The 22337-nt window shown below is 51.8% G+C and overlaps 4 protein-coding genes across 4 annotated transcripts; 1 reads left to right on the top strand and 3 right to left on the bottom strand.

Annotated features, from left to right (window-relative positions):
* Positions 1-8: 8 nt before the first annotated feature.
* CkaCkLH20_08796 (uncharacterized protein) lies at positions 9-958 on the bottom strand (the record flags this gene model as incomplete). Its single annotated transcript, XM_038891511.1, has 3 exons — positions 9-68; positions 125-848; positions 903-958. 3 exons carry the CDS (start codon positions 956-958, stop codon positions 9-11), a joined length of 840 nt encoding a protein of 279 aa, XP_038743147.1.
* Positions 959-1817: 859 nt separating this feature from the next.
* On the bottom strand, positions 1818-2588 carry CkaCkLH20_08795 (putative short-chain dehydrogenase/reductase family oxidoreductase; the record flags this gene model as incomplete). Its single annotated transcript, XM_038891510.1, has 1 exon — positions 1818-2588. The coding sequence occupies one exon, from the start codon at positions 2586-2588 to the stop codon at positions 1818-1820; it is 771 nt and encodes a 256-aa protein (XP_038743146.1).
* Positions 2589-2965: 377 nt separating this feature from the next.
* On the bottom strand, positions 2966-6241 carry CkaCkLH20_08794 (major facilitator superfamily transporter; the record flags this gene model as incomplete). The annotated part of the gene is made up of 6 exons (XM_038891509.1): positions 2966-3688; positions 4498-5046; positions 5104-5623; positions 5677-5877; positions 5952-6022; positions 6077-6241. The coding sequence occupies 6 exons, from the start codon at positions 6239-6241 to the stop codon at positions 2966-2968; spliced, it is 2229 nt and encodes a 742-aa protein (XP_038743145.1).
* A 597-nt stretch (positions 6242-6838) lies between these two features.
* Positions 6839-21831, top strand: CkaCkLH20_08793 (peptide synthetase; the record flags this gene model as incomplete). Its single annotated transcript, XM_038891508.1, has 2 exons — positions 6839-11911; positions 11971-21831. 2 exons carry the CDS (start codon positions 6839-6841, stop codon positions 21829-21831), a joined length of 14934 nt encoding a protein of 4977 aa, XP_038743144.1.
* Between the last annotated feature and the right edge of the window lie 506 nt (positions 21832-22337).

Raw genomic sequence — 22337 nt, 5'->3', positions numbered from 1 at the left:
CTACCTCATTATTTGACAACAAAGTTAGCTATGCTTTGATGCGCTGGGCCTTCTGGTGTGACGTATGCCTGCGATCGGTGTGAGTAAAGCATCTTCGAATCAAGTCAAGTTCGTATTCACACACCTTTGTTAATCCTCCATCGACGACAAGTTCTTGTGCATTGACAAAGGAACTGGCGTCGCTGGCCAAGAACAGAGCTGCTGCGGCCTGCTCAATAGGTTCGCCAAACCTCCCTTGAGGTAGATGGATCTCTCTTCTCGCTCTTCTTTCCGCGTTGGTGCCCAAGTAGTCTTGCATCAAAGGTGTGTTCAATGGACCAGGGCACAGCGCGTTGAACCTGATCCCTTCCCGAGCATGGACTATGGCGAGTTCTCGCGTCATTGCAATGATGGCGCCTTTGCTGGTGGTGTATGCCAGCTGAGCAGTCGCAGACCCGATGAGACCAACGACTGACGAGGTATTGATGACACTCCCTCGTGTTTTACCGTGCTTGCGCATGCTCAGAACAGCGTGTTTACAACCATGCCATGTACCCTTGACGTTGACTTGGTACGTGAGGTCCCACGCCTTCTGCGTTACCTCTACCGCGTCGCCGTCCTCAGAGGGGAAGACACCGGCGTTGTTTAGCATCACATCCACACCACCGTGCTGATCCATCTCTTGCACAAGCATAGCTACATCATTCTCGTTCGACACATCGCAACTTTTGTATGTGATGCGACCGGGATGCGGGCCATGGAGTTCCAAATTCTGTCGCAGGTCATCAAGTGACTTGTCGGATATGTCCGAGAGTAGCAGATTTGCGCCGGCTTTTGCGAACAGAATGGCAATTTGAGTCCCAATACTTCTACGTTTTATTAGAGAAACTGATTCTATACATGCTAAAGTGAAGACAGCGTACCCTGCGGCCCCCGTAACGATGACGTTCTTCCCGGTCAATTGGAACAGGTCGGACATGGCTTCAAATTTGAACTAGTTCCAAAGGCCGTCGGAGTTCCAAAGGCCGTTGGATGAGCTCTGAGGTCAAGAATGCTGGGAGGTTTTGTACAGGGATCTTGATCCAAGTCGACGGCTTGTGAAGGTCCAGCGGCTCCACGACTGACATGCTCCCCGACGATAACTTCCATATGCAACAGTTGAAAATATGCAGTAAAACAATGCTTAATTTTGACTTTATATCTCATCTCAGACTTCAATCAACGCCAGGGGTGGTTGGGACTGTACCCAACAGAATGACGTGAGATTATGGAAGCCTGAGTCAGCTGGACTGACACGCCAGCATCACGTATCACGTAGTTAGATGATGTTCTGTCAGTTCCGCACGTATTTACGAAGTGAGCTTATGAAAGACGTGAGCTGGTGAGCCGAAATAATCGCAGTCACACCTATTGACGTGCATATTGAGATTGAGCTCGCGTACGCGCATGCTTTTAGCGATGACTCCGACGTATCGGCAAGTCTTAACTTGGTTGATTAGCTACATACATGTTTAGCTACATACATGTATGCTAGTAATGACGGTTGAATATCAGTTAGAATACACATCATCAGTCATTCTCAAGGAGAGGTTAAGTGATACGGGCGTTCATGACAGTCGCATGCTCTCTGGGAAGGTTGGTGAGATGATCTGAGGATGAGTGGATGTGAGCGTCGGTGCTTCAAGCTCTTTTGAGTGACATAATGACGAGTGAAGTGTATAGCGCAATCTCTGAGAGTAAGCTGTTTCAATCATCTCGACGGTGACAGAGGCAGGGAGCGGGTAGCAGGTCAATGACAAAAGGCCAAGGGAGAAGGTGGGATGCAAATCAATTCCAGCCTACCAGGGAAGAACCTGACCCGTCTGCGTCACGAACTTCCCTGACGTAGTCTCGCGGCTAGCCCCGTCGATGATTTGAAGACAACCAGTGACACTGCTCTCAATTGTGTCCGGAGGGCCGGCGTCGTAGTTCCATGCCTTCGCAGCGTAATCACCCATCGCTGTCTGGACCCAGCCAGGGTGCAATGCGACCGATACCAGATTCTTGTGTTGCGCGTGAAGCGACTTCGTGATGTGATTCAACGCCGCCTTGCTCGGGCCATAAGCACCACCAGGGAGAGGCTCCTGTGTCTCAATCGATCCAACCGAGGAAGAAACACCAATGAACTTGGCAGGGACATCGCTCTCGGCGCGGGGCTTGTCCATCAAGGGCCAAAGACCCTGAAAGATCATCAACGGTGCAATAGTATTGACTTCGAAGGCGTTGCGAAAGTCGTCGGCGGGTGTTGTCGAGATGGATAGCATGGGGAAAGGTGCGGCGGCGTTGCTGATGAGGACGTCGATGCGGTCGATGGTGCCAGCGGTGGCGGCCGTGAAAGCTTCGCGCACAGCGGCGGGCGAAGGAGCTTTGGATATGTCGAGCAGCATGACATGAAACTCGCTTTTGTCGCCTTTACTGATGGCGGCGACGCCTGCCTTCAAAGTTGCAGCAGAAGCGTCATTGCGAACCGAGGCCACAACTGTTGTGGATGGACGGGCGAGCAGGGCCTTGACGAGCCCGAGGCCGATGCCCTTGTTCGTGCCTGTGATCACGTACACCGTGTTGGCCATTGTTTGCGTAGTGAGGCTTGAGTCTGGTACTTCAAAAGGCAAAAGCGAAATGTTTCGATATGAGCCGGGATAGGAGTGGTCTGCTTTTCCACAACCAAATGGTAGAGCTTATGGCAATGAAGCTGGTATGGATGCGGTGAGATCACTGTTGCAGCCTGGTCTATTCCGTGTAAGAGGATTGGAAGGATGAGGGCGGGGAAGAGAGAAACACGTGAGTCGTTTAGGGCCAAAGTAATCCTGCTGCTGCGCCGCAGGAGACGGCATGAGGCCTTAAGCCACTATTATCACGTCAGCTTCCAGTCAGTTTCGTCCCATGTCCAATGTTTTTATGTTCGTCTAGTGTTTGTCTATCAAGTACCGGTATGCGTCTCATCAGTCTATCCCAGGGCATGGAACTCCTCATGCGCCGCGTCTAATCCATTTGCGAAGCCATCCGCCATGCTCAAAGCCCGCACACGTTCCTCTTCCACCCGGTCCCACGTCCATTTCTCGGCCCCTTCCGAGCCGCTCCCGCCCTCCGTTTTTTTATCGGCCCCACTTTCGTCCGGGCTTTCCGGCGCAAGCACACCCGCTGCCCTGAAGAATTTCTCTGGCGGCACCGTTAAGCGCCCGGCTTTGACCACGCATTTCGAGATTGCAGTCGCATACACAACAGGAGACCGCGAGGATGGGCTGCCCTTTTCGTCTTTTCTCCATGGCTGGTAACTGAAAGATTCGGCCCCCTTTTGTCGTTCGGCGAAATGCGTCACCACGTAAATCCATTTGCGGTCCCAGGTCAGAATCCGGCTGTGCATGTCGAACGCAACTCCCGGCTTGATTTCCTTCTTGAAAGTACACGACGTTCCCGCGAGAAGGACCATGACGCCATTCTTGTACTCCTTGTACAGACCGCCGCGGATGGCCTCAGACCGAATAGCGGCGAGGAGATCCGTTCGCGCCACGTCAAGATCCGAGAAGTAGGTGCTGTTGGACTTGTGCAAGTTGTAGTCGGTTTCTAACAAGGCTACCCGTGACGGAGTAACAACAGGTCGAAAAATTGATCCGGGTTTAGACTCAAAGTAGCGCTTTTTGGGCCACCAAATATGGTAGAAAACGCGTGCCTATGGTTCCATGTGAGATGGGCCGATTCTTCAGAGACGTTATCTTAGAGCAGAACACCTACGTGCCAAACAAGGGGAAATCTTTTCGCGTTGAGGTACAAAAGCGCAGCGGCAACGGCACCCCAACATGTAGGAATTTTGTTTTCTGTCGCCCACTGCACGGCTCGTTCAAAGATTTGGAGAACAGCGGGTTTAGCTGCCTCCAAAGCTTCTGTTATCCTCGTCTGCAGTACTGAACCCATTTTGCCGGCGCTACCAGTTGGGGTCAACCTTCTGACAACAGGACTGAAGGCTCAGCTTGAAATGTTGTTTTGAGTTCGGTTACGTCAAGCTGAAAAGTCACCGACGGTGGAAGTTCCTCGCAACGTGTCTTCATGAGTCAGCTCCTCCCGATGAAGATCGCACGAGTCAGGTATCGGTAGGGGATAGGTTTAATTGTTGAGAAAGAAGCAGAGGCCTGTCGCGCCGGTAGATTCGGCGTTCTCTGCTGAATTACAGGGGGTCTAGGCCGAAGCCAAGGACTGCTACGAATGGCTAAAGATTGAAATACTTACGTACAGATACCTCGGCATATGATGGCTCCAAATGCAATTTATTTGATTCTAATTGGTGACATATTAATAGTTTACAAGACAAATGCTAGGCCATGCTCATTACGTCGCTGGCTGTGATATAACTTCTGTTGTTGTTTTCCCTCCCTCGTTTGGCGAGCCATCCTCAGTCGAAGCTGGGGTTTGCTTCGGGGGCTTCAGCGGAATCCACCTGATAAATGTCCACCCAAAGGTGGTAAGACATGCTAAAACAATGACAAGCAGAAAAACGTTCTCTATGCCGCTGTTGTACTCTCGAAGTGCGATGGTAAGCTGTTCAGCTGTGAGCGATTCTCTGAGGAACCCGAGCCGATTAAGAAGTGTCGCGCGGTCCACAGTCGGAATCAGCTGCGTCAACCGTTCGATTCTGGTAATGAAGATGTTCTGGGCAACGCTGATGAAGATCGACCCCCCTACGGTGTTCACGAGAATAATCGCAGATGTACCATACGGAACGTCTGCCGGATCCAGCGCGACCTGTACACCGACGATGGATTGTTGCACGCCAGCACCCGAGCCAAGCCCGAATAGAACTTGATATCCAATCCACTTGGCGTTTTCAATGTTGGGGTGGATTGTGAAGAGCATTCCAGCACCAGCAGAGGCCAGAACGGTTCCAGCGATCATGAACGGGGGAATGTATCCCACAAGTGAAGCTCCAATGCCAGCGAAAACCCCTGAAAGAATCAAGGCAAGGACCATAGGCAGTAACCGAACGCCTGACTCCCGAGCAGAAACGCCCTGGATAGCTTGGAACCATACCGGCAACTGAAGATAACGATCGTGTCAGACTTTCTCGACAACGTCTTGAAGAGGACAACTCACATAGTAAAGAACGACCATTTGAGCACTCGACAGTGTGAATCCATACCATAGGCACGACGTAAACGATCTGTTCTTGAGCAATCGGGTGGGAAAAGTTGCTTTTTCTTTCAGCCAATGTTGATGAAGGGCAACCGAAACAAATGAAACCCCAAATACGACGAGGAGTCCGATCAATCTCGCGTCGCTCCAGTCGTACATGGTTGAGCCCCATTCGAGGGCAAGAAGCAGGCAGGTAATGCTTCCTACCAAGCCGGTGCCGCCGATGAAATCGATTTGCATGATTCTTCCTTTGAGCGGCGTGCTTTGCCCGGGGACTTTTGGCGGCTTGAACAGAAATAGGAGCACGATGAAGAGGACGCCACCAATGGGCAAATTGATCCAGAAGCACCATCTCCAGCCAATGTGGCTGGCGATGGCACCGCCAATGATGGGCCCCAGCACGACGGCGACGCCTTCGAGGGAACCGAGGATGCCTGTGAACATGGGCCTTTGCTGCAAAGGGACCACTGCGGCAGTGATTCTACGTCCGTTAGCACTGTAGCATTTACGCAAGCTGTAAGCCGACGATCTCACATTAGTGCCCCGGAGATGCATCCAGCACTGCCTAGACCTGCGATTGCTCTCCCAGCAATAAAGCTTCCTGAGGTACGGGCGAGGGCACATATCAGTGAACCCCCCTCGAGCAGTAGCAACGAGATTAAGAATACGGCCTTGCTGGAGAAAGTGGCGTATAGCTTCCCAAACGTTGGTTGAGTCGCCCCCGTGACTAACAAGCTGCATGAATGACAATTAGCATCATAGACCCGACGAAGAACTGGACGTCGTTGACCTACTACACAGATCCATACCATCCCACGTCTTTGACTGAATGGAAGTCATCCGCCAAAGTAGGGACAATAGTCGCGACCATCGTAGCATCCTATGTTCGATGGTCAGATGGGCTTAGACCTAATCGTCAACTTCATTCACTCACCAGGGCGGCTATCAATAATGATAGCCCCAAGGAGGCAACCATTAGGATACGTGGGACCATTGGAGGATAGCTTTGCTCGTCATCTTTCTCTTCTTGCGCGACATCTTGAGAGGCGGAAAGAGAATTCGCATCATCCACTGCGCCTGTGTTGGGGTCCGAAGCCATGTCAATATCGAAATTGACGATAACAACCCACTACCGTGTCGGTGGATTGGCTGTTGAAGTGCCCTGAGATGTGCGTTCAACGTAACCTCAGAATCGATCATCTGTATGTAGAGGGAAACTTACTTACATCCCCCCAAACTTACAGGCGCCTTTGTCCCAATAGCCCCTGAAACGAAGCCGCGACAGCGATTCTCGACGGCCCCTCGGAGACTCACGCGGCGTGGGGCCGGGATACCTGCGGGTGCCCGGCCGGAGGGCCGCCGAGAGAACCGTGCCGTTGCGGGGCATTCAGTTGCCAATTCTGGTCATGCTGAGGTCAGCGCTAGACCGTATTCGGCCGCCTCAAAATCCGTCGCCCTCATGTCAGTTGGGTGCTTCACAGGGAAAATCAAAGACAGGGGTTCCTAGACTGATCATGGGGAAAGCCAAGCTGCTCTCAGGAAACAGTGCGTCTGAATGTTGTGGCATATGTCGTAGTTGCAGTCGAATCGCTGTGCAGTTCTCTGCAGATCTTGATGTATGCGAGATATCGATTCAATACCGATTTGACAACCACATCCCGACCGCCGGGGGTTTCCTCTACGAAGATCCACAGCCATGAAGTCGGCCGAAGGTCCGATGATGTGCAACCTCCCGGCATTTGCTGGCGGACAGCCCGAATCTCTTGAGATATCACACGAAGATGTCAATATCGACTTTGGAGAAGCGGAAAAGTGTGGCATTCCAGCAGCAACACTCTTGAAATTTGCATGGGCCTTGACACTGCACCTCTACACCGGCCATAGTAACCCAAGCTTCTATGTTGGCTCAGCAGATGGCCATGGCAAGTCCACCACCAATACGTATGTCATTAGACCGCAAGATACTCTGTCGGGGTTTATCTCTCGACATGGCGTCTCTACAATTCAGAACGGAGTGAATGGCAACAAAGCTGCTGGGGATCACGAGTCGCAGCAACTGAATACCGTCTGTAACACAATTGTACGGTTGGGCTCCTTGGCTTCGCAAGCCACTGTCCATTTTGTGATAAATGGGGAAAAGTCACAAAACAACACACTCCCAACTGAAGCACAGGTCTCTCTTGATGCTCAAATCAACAACGATCTTGCAACCAAGTGCTCTCTACTGTTCCGCAAGTCATTCATCTCCGAGGATGAAGCGCGAAACCTTGCAGCTACCGTCGCCCATCTTGTCCATGAACTCGTCAACAACCCTGGCAAGCGTGTTGCGGACCTCCAGCCGAGCACACGGGACCGAGACCAGATTCGACTGTGGAACAGCGGACAGCTTCTCCAAACCGAGTGCTTGATCCACGAGGCGTTTACTCTTGTAGCCGCCGAAAGACCAAACGATGAGGCAATCGATGCATGGGATGGATGCATGAGCTTCAAAGACTTGGAGCATGCCTCGAATGTGTTGGGGTATCAACTGATTCGACAAGGAGTTACACCTGGATCTTTAGTTCTCCTCAGTTTCGAAAAGTCCCTTTGGGCTGTTGTATCTTGGTTGGCAGTCCTTAAAGCAGGCGCTGCTTGCGTTTTTCTCGACAGGAGACATCCAGTTGGTCGTGTGCGACAGATTGTCGAGGCAACTGGCGCTACACATGCGCTGACCAGCTCCTCTCTTACAATTCAACTCGATGACCTTGGTCTCAACGTCATACAGGTGCCGATACAGCCTCTCACTTCCAACGGCGTCCAGAATGGCAACGAACACAAGTGGCCAACAGTTCATCATGAGGATGCAGCGTTCGTCATCTTCACTTCTGGAAGCACTGGCACTCCGAAAGGTGTCGTGTTGACGCACACGGGAGTCCACACAACATCTCAGGATATTGCCAAGTCTCTTGGAGTCACGGCCGACTCGCGGGTTCTCCAATTCTCATCATACACTTTCGATATGAGCATCGCAGATATGGTCACCAGTCTACTCAGTGGAGCTTGTATTTGTATTCCATCAGAGGCGGATCGACTTGACAGCCTACAAGCTTATTTGCAAGAGACCAGCATTACTTGGGCCATGCTCACACCGACCGTCGCACGTCTTCTTGACGCCAGAGTCACAGCCAATCTCAAGACTCTTGTCCTGGTCGGAGAAGTGGTGAAAGAGTCTGACATACGACCATGGATAGATGCCGGAGTACAAGTGCATAACGGTTACGGCCCTGCAGAGGCAACTTTCCTAGCGACCTCGACAGGCAAGGTCGGTACCCGCCTTGGTCGAGCCAGCTGCATCGGCCGTGGTATGAACACCAGGACTTGGATCATCGACCCTGTCAATGACCAGCTCGCACCTATCGGCGCAGTTGGGGAGCTGGTAGTAGAGAGTCCAGTCCTGGCAATTGGTTATCTCAATGATCCTCGAAAAACAGCTGAGAGCTTCGTTTCCAACCCAAACTGGGCGCAACTCGAAACCCACGACACAGCTCGCAGGAGGTTCTACAAGACTGGTGATTTGGCACGATACTTCGCGGACGGCTCATTGGAGTGCATCGGACGAGCCGACACGCAGGTAAAGCTTGGCGGTCAGCGGGTCGAGCTGACCGATATCGAGCACCATCTGCGCAAGAACAATGCTACTGCGAACTCGGCTGTGTTCCTTCCCCAGCGTGGACCGTTTTCTGGGCGTCTTACAGCAGTGATGGCTTCTTCATCTCAAGCGGCAACTCTCAAGAACGGACATACTCCCATCTTCAGGCCTTGTGGTGGTGATATCATTGCAGACGCCAAGTCAGCTCTCCTACAGGCTATTGCCACTTACATGGTACCATCTGTGTGGCTCGAAGTTGGTTCATTACCATTCACTGCTACCGGCAAGCTGGACCGCCGTTTGCTTCTGGAAAAGTTGGAGGCTATGTCGTCTCAAGACGCCATGGATTACGTGAGCGAGGAGACTGATGCGGATGCCACCGAGTCTGACGAAGTGGCATCGCTGTTGTGGAGGTTATGCTCCAATACTCTCAACGTCCCGGTCAAGCGAATAAACCACAATCGATCTTTTTTGGCTCACGGAGGAGATTCAATCACGGCAATGCAAATTGTGTCGTCACTTCGGCGAGAACACAAGACTTTGAGAGTAAAAGACCTTTTGTCTTCATCAACCCTGAGAGAAGCCGCTTCAAGGATCGGAGACCTACACGCCTATCAACCCCTGCCGTCAATAAGCATCGGCAAACGATTTCCCATATCACCTATCCAGCAATTCTTTTTCAACATTGCCCAGTCACGACAGACGAGAAACCATTTCCATCAAAGTGTTTTCCTAAGATTAAGGGAACGGCAGGATGTGATAGCCGTGGAGAGCGCAATCTCCGATCTGGTAGAAAGACACCCCATGTTGAGGGCTAGGTTCGAGCAGTCATCGTCAGGCGAGTGGACGCAATTCATCACAGACGCTGTCAATTCGTCGTATGTGTTTGAATACCACGAAAGGACAACTGCCAAAACTCGAAAGACCACCATGCTGAAATCTCGGCTTGCTCTGTCTGCCGAAGACGGACCACTGGTGCGCGTCAGCATGTTCGATGAAGGTGGCGTTCAATATCTCTTCCTCGTCGTTCATCATCTTGTGGTGGACCTTGTGTCCTGGAGAATCATTCTCGAGGAGCTCGAGTCTTTACTCGTAGAGGTTCATCCGAAGTTCCCCAGCTCCTTTCCCTTCCTCGCCTGGGTGGACCAGCAACGGAACGTCGTCCGTACCATAAAGCCAGCTCGCGTGCTTCCTCAAACTGTTCCCGCATCAGATTTCGGATTCTGGGGCATCGAGAAACAGCACAACGTCTACGCTGACGTTCAAGAGGAGCGATTCTCCATCAGCTCAGCCCTCACCAATGACGTTCTCGTGACTTGTCATCAGGCTCTCCGAACCGAGCCTATCGATATTCTCATCTCCGCCTTGCTCCTGTCATTTCGCGGCTCTTTTCCGCAGAGGTCTCTGCCAGCAATTTTCACTGAAGCGCATGGTAGAGAAGCTTGGGATGAGCAAATCGATCTTTCAAGAACGATTGGTTGGTTCACTACTATGTACCCGATTTACGCAAGCGACTACAAGGACATCGTTGATCTGGTCATGAGAGTTAAAGATGCCCGTAAAAGGACACCAAACAGGGGTTTCGATTACTTCAGTACCGCATTCTTGACAATGGAAGGGCGCGAAGCCTTCCGAGACCATCTCCCTGCCGAAGTCCTATTCAACTACGAGGGCCGATATCAATCTTTGGAGAAAGACAACTCACTCCTGAGACAAGAATCCTGGACAGCCGGAGAAGCATTGGAAGATAACAGCCCCGAACTTCAGCGATTCTCGCTTTTCGAGATTGCTGCGAGCGTGCTCGATGGTTGCCTTCACTTCACTTTTGCGTGGAATTACAAGTCCAACCATCAGAGCATGATCAAGTCTTGGTCGAAAGATATTTCGAGAGCTATTGAGCGGATCACGACAACTCTTCAGAGTTCTTCTCGATCCCTGACTTTGAGCGATCTTAGTCACTCTGACCTCAACTATTCTGGACTTGACTCTCTCGCAACAAAGATACGCAAAATCCCGGGAGTCCGAGGCTTAGAAGACGTGGAAGATGCATATCCTTGCTCTCCGCTACAGGAGTCTCTGGCTCTCAGCCAGTCCCGGCTCGAAGGGGTATACGAAGTGGACATCCAATGGGAGGTGACCACAGCTAGCGGTGCAAGTGTTGATCCGAGTCGTTTGGAAGATGCGTGGCACGATGTGGTTTCACGTCACGCTGCTTTCAGAACAATTTTCCTCGAGACATCGGCATCATCCGGAATGCTTGACCAAGTCGTTCTGAAGAGGGAACTGGGCTATTGCGAACAGCTGCTTGCTCGAAATGCTTCAGACGCGATGGAACGACTCGCTCATTACCCCCCAAAGCCAAAGGGACTTGGTTCCGGACAACCTCTGCATCGACTACTCATTTGCTCTACGGAGGATGAGCGCACTTTTGTACGATTCGAGGTCAACCATATCGTTTTCGACGGCATGTCACTTCTCCCAATGCTAAGAGACCTATCACTCGCTTACGATGGGAAACTGGTCACGAAATGGGGATCACCGTATGCAAGCTTCATCCGCTACATCCGGGACCAAGGGTTGAGAGAAAAGAGCATATCATACTGGAAACAGTATCTCACAGGCGCCGAAGCTTGTGTTTTCCCTTCTCTGCTTGACGTCACCAATGGTGAAAGCGAGCAGAAGGTTGCTCCAGTCTCTCTCAACATCAGCCACACTGATCTTCACACCAAGCTTTCGGAATTGGAGGTGACTCTTCCAGTTTTGATCCAGTTGACATGGTCTCTTGTCCTTCGACTTTACACAAATGGAAATCAGACTGTCACCGGCTACTTGGCGTCTGGACGTGACGCCCCCGTGGCTGGCATTGAAGGAGCAATTGGGCCATTCATCTCCATGCTGCTCTGCTATATCGACTTCAGTCAGCCGCGAACCCTTCTTGATTTGTTGAGAGAAGTGAAGCAGGACTCAATCAACGGCGCAGCTCACCAGGCCAGCTCTTTGGCAGAGATTCAGAATGCCATTGGCATCACTGGTGGCACGTTGTTCAATGCTGGGATTTCTTTCATGCCTCTCCTAGACAAACGGGCTCAGCAGGGTTCCAGTCTACTGTTTGAAGAGAAGTCAATTAACGATCCAACTGAAGTAAGTCTGTTTGTCACTCCAGAGTTCAATGGTTGAATTTGCAATTGACACATCCCTAGTTTGAACTCGCCTTGATCGTTGAGAGCGGCGAAGATGCAACTCAGGTTTCCGTGCACTACCGAACCTCCTTCGTCAGCGAGGGTCATGCCACGAATATCGCTGCAGCCGTCAATCACATCCTCATGGAAATACTCAACGACCCTTCTCGCACCCCAGATGAGATTCCCGCTCTCAGCTCACACGATCTGCGTCAACTTTGGAGTTGGAATGAAACTTGTATCGAGGCTGTTGAAGAATGCGTACACCACTTCGTGGAAAGAACCATGCATGCCCATCCTGACAAGGAAGCCATCTTCAGTTGGGACGGCTCTCTTTCCTACAAAGAGCTTGACGACCTGTCTCGAAACATGGCCCATCATTTGAAGAATCTTGGCATTGGACCGGAAAAAATAGTTCCTCTGTGTTTTGAGAAGTCAAAATGGGCCGTGGTCTCGATGCTCGCGGTCTTGCGTGCTGGCGCATGCTTCGTCATGCTTGATCCAACTCACCCAAATCCTCGCGTTCTTGCGATCGCCGACGAGGTCGAGGCTGAAGTTCTTCTTTGCTCGCCTCTCACCGCGTCGAAGTTCGAAGAGATCGAGGAGAAGACCATCGTTGTTGAGCCAGGCTTTGCATGTGGACTGCCATTCACCAATCCCAATGAGCCGGTCTGTTCCACGGTCACTCCAGATAACGCCATGTATGTGGTGTTTACCTCCGGTACGACGGGCGCACCTAAGGGTTCCATCACGTCCCACCGGGCATATTGCACGGGTTTCCGCGAGCATGCTTGGGCAATCGAGGTCGGCCCTGAGTCGAGAACGCTCCAATTCTCCGCTTACAGTTTTGATGCAAGTGTGGGCGACATCCTTACTACCCTGCTCGTGGGTGGATGCATTTGCATTCCATCAGAAGAAGACAGAAGTATGGAGATTGCCAACTTCATTTCCAAGAGCCGCGCAACATGGGCTGGGTGGACGCCTTCATTTGCTTCCCTCGTTGACCCAGACACCGTCCCCACACTCACTGTCCTGCTCATGGCCGGCGAACCATTACCTGCATCCCAGGTTGACGCATGGGTGGATCGACTGAAACTTCTCAACATCTACGGTCCAAGTGAATGCAGTGTTGCCTGCGTTGTCAACAAGGACGTCACTAGGGAAACCAACGCGTCTAACATTGGTCGTGGTTATCGGTGCGTCACCTGGGTTGTTGACGAGAATGATCATGAGCGTCTCCGGCCCATTGGATCTGCTGGAGAACTTCTTATCGAGGGTCCAATTCTCGCTCGAGGCTACTTGAAGAGACCAGAAAAGACTTCAGAAGTGTTTATCGATGCCCCTTCTTGGCTTAGGAACGGACCCCATCCTCGCACCAACCGCTTGTACAAGACCGGTGATCTGGTAAGGTACAACTCGGATGGCACCATCAACTTCATCGGCCGAAAAGACACCCAATTGAAGATCAACGGGCAGCGAGTTGAGATCGGCGAGATCGAACATTCGTTACGCAGCAGCATACCTCCCACGGCAGGTCCAGTTGTCGTCGACCTTCTCAAGAGAACAGGCGCTGGCGAGCAAGACCTTCTGGCCGCATTCGTTCACGTTGGTGCAGAAGATACTTCGCCCGAGGATCCTGACGACATCATTGCAACTGAGGCTCAGGCACTGGAGAAGTTCCATGGTCTTGTCAAGCAGATCTACGAGACGACATCATCACTTCCACGATACATGAGCCCACACGTGTTCATTCCGCTCAAAGTACTTCCCATCACCACCGCTGGCAAGCTTGATCGACGCGCCCTACAACGTGTAACAAGTCGCTTAACTCGTGATGAGCTTGTCTCGTTCACTTCGGGGGCCAAAGAGACTGGGAGAACTTCCCAAGAGCGGCAGCTCACAGAGATGTGGAAAAAGGTGCTTCATGTTTCGTCCATCGGAATCCACGACAACTTCTTCCGACTTGGAGGTGATTCTATGGCGGCCATGGCTCTTCGCTCCGAGGCACAGAGGAACGGAATGGGCATCTCGGTCTCCGACATCTTCTCAAACCCTGTTCTTGTCGACATGGCCAAAGTCATGGCTAGCGTCAATGACACGGCCGACCTTGCGCCAGTGGCTTCTTTTTCGCTTCTCGAGGATTACGACTCGGTCTCTCAGCTAATTAGCGAAGTTGCTCACGATTGCAGTATTTCACCAGATGCAATCGAAGACATTCTTCCTTGCGTTCCCATGCAAGAAGCTCTCATGGCACTGTCCTCTCGGCAGCCTTCAGCTCAGACATACGTACTGCATGCTCCGTACAAACTTCCCGCTGACATCGACGAACTGCGCTTTCGGGAGGCTTGGGAGAAAGCGACGGAAACTCATGCGGTTCTTCGTGGACGAATCGTTCTCAAGCCGCAAGGTGCCTTACTTGCCATTGTCAAGGACAAAATACACGTCGACACTTATTCTAGGTCTCTAGAAGAATATCTGTCCAAGCAGAAACAGCAGGCCTTTGGCTATGGCACACCACTTCTTCGCCTAGGGCTCGTCAAGCAAGGGAGCGATCGGTACTTCGTTTTCAACGCTCATCACGCTGTTTACGATGGTTGGTCGACGAAGCTGATCTGGGATACTGTTCTTCAACACTACCGCGGTGAAACGATAGCCTCTGCTCCTCAATTCCAGGCTCTCGTCCAGATGCTTAAAGCAACCCCGCGTGAGCCATCTGTGGACTACTGGAAGCAAGCAATGATCGACAGACAGGGAGTCGCGTTTCCTTCGGTCCCTGTCTCACACAAACCAGTCGCTCGGTGCAGCACACGTTTCGAGTTCTCAATTCCAGCTGCATCAAACTCGGACCGAGATGTCACAACAGCAACCCTCATCAACGCTGCCTGGGCCATCGTCAATGCACAGTACTCCGCAGATTCTACGGCTACTTACGGATGCACCTTATTTGGCAGAGACTTTCCACTCTCTGGGATCGAACAGCTTGTCGGTCCTACCATCGTCACCGTCCCAAGACAGTTTGCCGTTCGCGGAGACCAGTCTCTGGCTGAGTTCCTTGATTACGTTCAAAAGGTCACTATCGACAGCATTCCTCACCAGTATCTCGGACTCTCTGAGATCCAAAGCGTCAGCTTAGCAGCACAAGAAGCCTATGACTTCACGTCTCTGATGGTTGTTCACCCAGACGCCGCTCTCAAACTGCCGTTTGAGGAGGTGGACATTAAACCTGTCCCTCTCGATAATACGGAATCCCACACGTATCCTCTTGCAGTCGAGTTTCTTCCGGTTGGGGAACAACTCACTATCGATGTCAGGTTCGATCCAGACTGTATAGGCTTGGAAATGGTCAACATTGTTATGGGGCATTTCAATCACGTGTTGCAGAGCATTTGTCATGCGAATGCCACCGCGGATGTTGCCAGCGTCATGGGTATCCGACAAAAAGACTTGAGTCTCATCCACAGCTGGAATAGCAGTAGCATCAAGCCAGTGGAGGCATGTGTCCACAACCTCATTGAGAGAAAGGCGACAGAGCAGCCCGACAGCCCGGCCGTAGTCTCCCATGACGCGTCTCTTTCCTACTCCACGCTCGACCAATGGGCGAATCAGTTGGCAAGCCAGATTGTTAGCACTCAGCTGGTAAAGCCTGGCGACTTCGTCGGACTTTGTCTAGATAAATCTGCCAGAGCAATCCCCGCTATGATTGCCGTTCTGAAAGCCGGTGGTGCATTTCTACCCCTCAACCCTGATCACCCACCAGCGCGCCTTCAAGCTCTGCTAGAAGAGGCAAACACGGAGCTTGTCCTTGCGTCCCCCAGTCGGGCTTCTTCACTTACCAGTGCCTTGGGCTGTAAGGTCTTATCTGTCAACGACTTCAATGCATCCCAGTTGTTCCAAGCGCCTTCGGGCATTGCGGTTACTCCTGAGCATCCGGCGTATCTTCTGTTCACCTCGGGTAGCACCGGAAAACCAAAGGGTGTTGTCATAGACCATCAAGCCTGGGCTTCTGCCATCGCCGCTCAGTCTGCCTACTTCGACTTTGGGCCTCAGATTCGCATGTTACAGTTCAGTAGCTACACCTTTGATGCTATGATCTTCGAGATCTTCATCACGCTTACATCGGGTGGCTGTGTCTGCGCCCCTTCAGAGTCTGAGAGGATGAACGACCTCAGTGGATATATCACAAGAGAACGGGTTAACGCACTTATATCGACACCTTCCGTCACCAGACTCATCGTTCCTGCAAAGGTTCCCACTCTTAAACTCGTCATGGTTGGAGGTGAGCCGCTGGCACCGTCCGACATCGAGGCTTGGTTGAGTCAGCCTGGTGTGTCTTTTGTCAATGCCTATGGACCGACTGAGGCATGCGTCATGGCCACTGCCCGTAAGGTTGCTATGACGGACAGCAGTTCCAACATTGGGGTTCCCGTCGGCACAGCTACATGGGTTATCAACCCGTTTACTCAAGCCCTGGCTCCTATCGGAGCAGTTGGAGAGTTGTGCATTGAAGGGCCTACACTGTCCAGAGGCTACCTTGGAGATCCGGAAAAGACGAACATCTCATTTGAGAAAGACCCAATATGCCTCCCAAAAGGAGCTGGTCGACGAATTTATCACACAGGAGATCTGGTGCGGCACAATGCGGACGGCAGTCTCACCTTTGTCGGCAGACGCGATGGTCAGGTCAAGCTCCGAGGTCAGCGAATTGAAGTCGGTGAGATCGAAGAAAACATCAGGAAGTTCATGGCATCAAACGATTCCTTCAAGCACATTGGTGTGGAGCTTTCCGATGCCTCGGATGGTCGCACCCAGCCGTTCTTGGCTGCTCTGCTTGTCATGGACATTGGATATGATCACAAAGTCAACGGCATTGGCTGTGCCTCCATGTTGGATCCCTCGAACCAAGCTCTCTTTGACACAGCTTCGCATCTGCAAAAGCAGCTCCGGAATGCTTTGCCAGAGTACATGGTTCCATCAGCCTATGTTGCCGTCGAGCAATTGCCTACCACAGCTTCCAGCAAGCGCGACCGCGTTTTTGTGAGGGCCTGCCTCTCAGAGCTGTCGGCCAAGGGACAATTGTTCCCAGTCTCCGCCAAGTCCGGCGAGAAGATTGAACTCTTCGGCAACGAAAGACTCCTTCAAGGGTGGTGGGCCAAAGTTCTCAGCATTGATCCTGAAAGTATCTCTGCCAGTGATCATTTCTTTGCCTTGGGTGGCAACTCAATCACAGCCATCAGGCTTGCTGGTCTCGCAAGATCCTCTAAATATCGTTTGATGTTTGAAGACATCTTTTCTTTTCCAGTCCTTTCCGAAATGGCGTCTCGCACCGCAGCAGATACCAGGCGGGTTGTCGAGATGCCACAGGCTTTTGAGCTCTTGCCAGCAGACCAGTACGAGTCCGTGATCAACAATGTTCTTCCCCTCTACGGTATTCGCAAAGATGAAGTTGAGGATATCTATCCTTGCACGCCGCTTCAGGAAGGTCTTATGGCGGTAACAGCGAGAAATCCAGGGGCGTACATCTCGGCAGACACCATGGACATTACAGAGACAGAACTTCCAAAACTCAGAGAGGCATGGGCCGCGGCGTTTGAAAAGTTCGAGTTGCTCCGAACCAGAATCATTCTCAGTCACGAGTATGGCTCGCTGCAAGTCGTTCTCCAACAACAGCCAGTATGGCATGAAACAGACAACGTCGAAAGCTTTCTTGACCTGGTTCAGAATCTGCATGGGTACGGCAAGCCAATGATCCATCTCGCAGTGGTCCCTACCTCCAGAGCTGGAATAGTCCGCGTTGTCTTTAGTTCACATCATTCCGTATACGATGGCTGGTCGCTTGGTCTGGTTCGCCAGTTCCTCGAAGACCACGTTCTCCGTGATCCGGCCGGCTCGGACGCTTTCAAGACGGTACCTTTCAAGTCGTTCATACGGCACCTGGTTGATCAAGACCCTGAGGAGGCGAGGTCTTACTGGAGTCAGAGAATGGCGGGTCTGCAAGCACCGCCTTTCCCTCGACCACCGCACAACTCCAAACACCAGCCCTTGGCAACGGCCTTCCTCGAACAAGGTATAACTCTGCCCGAGGCTCGAGGTCACGGTTCTGTTGCTACAATTGCCACCATCATCCGAGCAGCCTGGTCTCTTACGATATCTCATTACACCGCCAGTCCAGACACCATCTTCGGTGCAATCGTTACGGGAAGAGAAAGCGCCGACGTCCCCGATATTGAGCTGATCGCAGGACCAACCATTGCGACCGTACCTACACGAACCAAGATCGACTACGATTTGCCGATTGGCGACTTTTTAAGAAGCGTGCAGCGGGATGCTGTCACTGAATCCCGCTTCTGTCAATTGGGTCTGTCCGGAATTGCTCGAATCAACAAAGAATGCCATCAGAGTTGCGAATTTGGCAGTATCCTTGTTGTGCAGCCTCCTGTCAACAGCGGAGTAGGCAAAGTACCACAGTTGAGGCAAGGATCGGTCGCATCATCGAAGTTCTTTCCGCAGGCTTTGGTGCTCGATTGTCAAACATCCGAGGACAATGATGCTGTTACCGTTACACTGAGTTACGACCCGATAATTATGGGCGACTCTCATGCCCGTTTTGTCCTTTCAACTTTCTCAACCCTCCTTTGCAACCTGGTTGCTGCTCCTCCGACCGACCTACTTCGCGACATGGCCAGCCTGTCAGATTCCCATGTGTCAGAGCTCGCCAGCATTACAGGACAGAAAGACCTCAACGTGATTGACTTCTGCACTCACGAGCTTTTCGGTCAACAAGTCAATGCTCGCCCTGGGAACCCCGCCATTGACTCTTGGGATGGCCCAATGAGCTACCTGGAGCTTGACTGTGCTTCGTCAATTCTCGCACACCAGCTTCAGAAACTGGGCGTCGGGCCTGAGAAAGCAGCGCCGTTCATGTTCGACAACTCGAAATGGGCCATCGTATCAATGCTTGCCATCTGGAAGGCTGGAGGATACTTTGTGCCTCTGGATCCCAAGAGCCCCAATCAAAGACTGCAGCATCTCATTCAGGCTACTGACGCGGGAACCATCTTGACCTCCTCTCAGTACCGTGATCGTTGCCTGAATTTGAAGTGTGATGTGGTACTAGTCAACGAAGACACCTTCTCAGTGGGATCCAGTACGTCACTTGCAGTACTCCAACCCACCGCGAAAACACGAGATACGGCCTATGTTCTTTTTACATCCGGCACAACGGGTATTCCCAAAGGGGTCGTCATTGAGCATAGGACTTTGGCATCCTCAATCACGGCCCTTGGCAAGTACATGGGCATGGATGTCAACTCCAGAGTTCTCCGGTTTTGCGCCTTCACTTTTGACGCGATGCTGCTTGACACCTTCGCCACCTTGATCAACGGCGGATGCGTTTGTGTTCCCTCCGAAGACCAGAAGATGAATGACCTGGTGGGATTCGTTCAAGAGTTCCAAGTCAATACCACCTGGTTCACGACCTCACTTTCCAGAATCATTGATCCTGCCTCCGTGCCCACCTTGAAGACAGTTGCAATGGGTGGCGAAGCAGTACTACAAAGCGATATCGACCGGTGGGCGCCAAAAGTCAGACTTGTTTCCGGTTATGGACCAACGGAGACTTGCATCATCACACTTATGGGAGAGCTGACCCCTTCAACGCCTCCAAACAATGTCGGGTGGCCGGTCGTTTGCCGAGCTTGGGTAGTGAACCCACTCAAGTCTTCGGAACTGGCTCCAATCGGAGGTGTCGGCGAGTTATTCATCGAGGGCCCCTGTGTTGCCCGGGGTTATCTTCGCAACGATGAGGCTACCAAAGCCGCTTTCCTCGAGAACCCCGCGTGGCTGCCCGAGGGAGCTTCAAGCAGAAGGGTCTATAGGACAGGCGACTTTGTGTACTACAACCCCGACGGCACTTTGAGTTTCTTTGCTCGGAAAGATTCCCAAGTCAAGATCCGTGGGCAAAGAGTGGAACTCTCAGAGATTGAAGAGGCCATTCGACAGCATGTTCCCAGTTGGATGACCACCGCCGTGGATGTCTTCAAGCCTGGAGGTCAGGACCAGCAGATACTTGCAGCTGTCTTCGGTGTTGGGGCGCAGTTCCCGGAGCTGCATCAGATCAACGACACAAACCCAAGTGCACAGCTTATCGCATTCATGAAGAAACTGTCCAAGAGCCTCAGAACGCACCTGGCTGAGACTCTTCCCGGTCACATGATTCCCGATGCCTACCTTCCTCTTCCTCAACTACCGGTACAAACCTCAGGAAAGCTTGATCGACGTGTGCTGCAGACCCTGGTCAACTCCATGACCTTCAAACTCATAGCCACATACGCCAATGAAGATAATGCCCGAAGGACACCGCAGACCAACGAAGAATGCACTTTGGCTCACTTGTGGTCCAAGTCCCTGAACATCATTGACGAAACCTCCATCAGCACATCAGACAACTTTTTCAGTCTTGGTGGAGACTCAATCTTGGCCATGAGACTGGTAGCACTCGTGCGGTCGGAAGGATACTCGCTCGCTGTTGCACAGATTTTCTCCAATCCGACACTCTCCGGAATGGCTTCAAAGCTGCAGAAACTGGATGATGGTCGGCAACAGCGCGAGACCACTGTTCAGTCAAGCCCAGCCACCTCTCCCGTTGACGATGCTCTGAGAGCCAAGATTGCGACCAACCACAACTTCACTTTGTCACGAGTGGAGGACGTCTTTGCTTGCACTCCCATCCAGGAGGCTTTCATGGATGACACTGTCCAAGAACCTGGGGCTCAGGTTGTGCAGTTTATCTTCGCCCTTGACGATACAATCAAGCTGTCGCAGCTACGCGGCGCCATCGATCGCTGTGCTCACGAGTTTCCCATTCTTCGCACAAGAATTGTCCGAGATTCGAATCAATTGTTTCAGGTCGTTCTTTCCGATAAGATGCCTTGGAAAGAATTCTTGTCTGCAAGCCTTGAAAGCGTCTTAAAAGATGACAAATTGATCAGCACCGGTATTGGTACTGCGCTGGCGAGGGTGTCTATTGTCCACAACATCGAGAAACGACGACTGCATCTGATCTGGACCCTTCATCATTCCCTTTACGACGCCTGGTCACTGAGACTACTCCTCGACGCGGTCAACAAAGCGTACCAGGACCGAACCTGGCAGCCCGTGTCAGAACTACCTTTCAAAAGTCTTGCTGAAAGTATTAGAGGCAGAGATGCTAACACAGACCGCACCTTCTGGGCATCATATCTCGCTGGGGCTGGCAACTCTCCTCTCTTCGGCTACCTTTTTGTTCGCGACCCCATCAAAGACATGCGAGCAGACTTCCAGGTTCCCCTGCCGCAGAAGACTGAAAGAACGACTTTGACAGCCAAGATCGCATCTGCCTGGATTCGACTGGTCGGACGTCTGACGGAATCTTCGGACGTAACCATTGGCTGGCTCGTCACAGGTCGCGCCGCCGCCATCCCGGGAATTCAAAATTGTGTGGGGCCGGCTATCTCCAAGGTGCCGCTGCGGGTCCGGCTCGGGAGCGGAGACAACACGGCCGATGTCTCGGAAAAGGTCCAGAGTGAACTGACCCGGCTCATGCCATTCGAGCTGTCTGGGTTGAAAACGGTCAGGAATGCCAGTCAGGATGCAAGCGATGCTTGCCGTTTCCCGCTCGACTTGACGGTGCACCCGCATGGTACTCTCTCGTTCGCCGGTGAGGGCATCGGAATGCGCTTCGTGGGAGGCGAAGTTGCGGCAGCTCCTCCGGGCGGTCTCGCTGTTGAATGCACCATTAAGGATAGCGGAATCGAGGTTGCTATCTTCTGGGACAAGAGAGCTGCGCGGAAGGAGAAGATCGAAGACTTTTTGGAAAATTTCAAGACGGTGTTGCTTGGGGATTGATTTCGAGTTCCTCCTGTTGCATGTCATCTGCCACATTACTTGCAAGTTTTCTAGATTTCCGTATTCATTTTCATAGATGCAGAATTAATCTCACATAAGTCGGTTTATTTAGTTGCTATTACCACTCATTCAAAATCCCACCAAATGTTGCGGTTGAGAATAAAATGTCTTCCTTCGCCCTCAGAATTGATGCATAACCAATGATCTTCTTCAGCTTCGGCACGAAGTATCGGACGAACGGAATCTTGATGGTCTAAACTCATCTTACACTAAGCTTCAAACACCCCGTCGTTTGGTCTAATGCGGCCCAATAGCTTGGTTACAACACGTGGGATTTTAAGTTGATCTGACTCTAGCTAGGTTTGGTTGCGACAGCAATATGCATAAGTCCCCCCTACACTTTGTACTGATAGTAATTTATTACCCTAGATATCCAACACTGTTGACGAAGCATGTTTAACGTAGTGAAGTTGAAGCATTTTTTCCAGGCCTGAGTAAGACGTGAA

Source organism: Colletotrichum karsti (genome assembly GCF_011947395.1).
Source record: "Colletotrichum karsti strain CkLH20 chromosome Unknown Scaffold30, whole genome shotgun sequence".
Classification (NCBI taxonomy): Eukaryota; Fungi; Ascomycota; class Sordariomycetes; order Glomerellales; family Glomerellaceae; genus Colletotrichum; species Colletotrichum karsti.
Note: the sequence above shows the minus strand (reverse complement) of the source record. Positions and strands in the feature narration are given on the sequence as shown.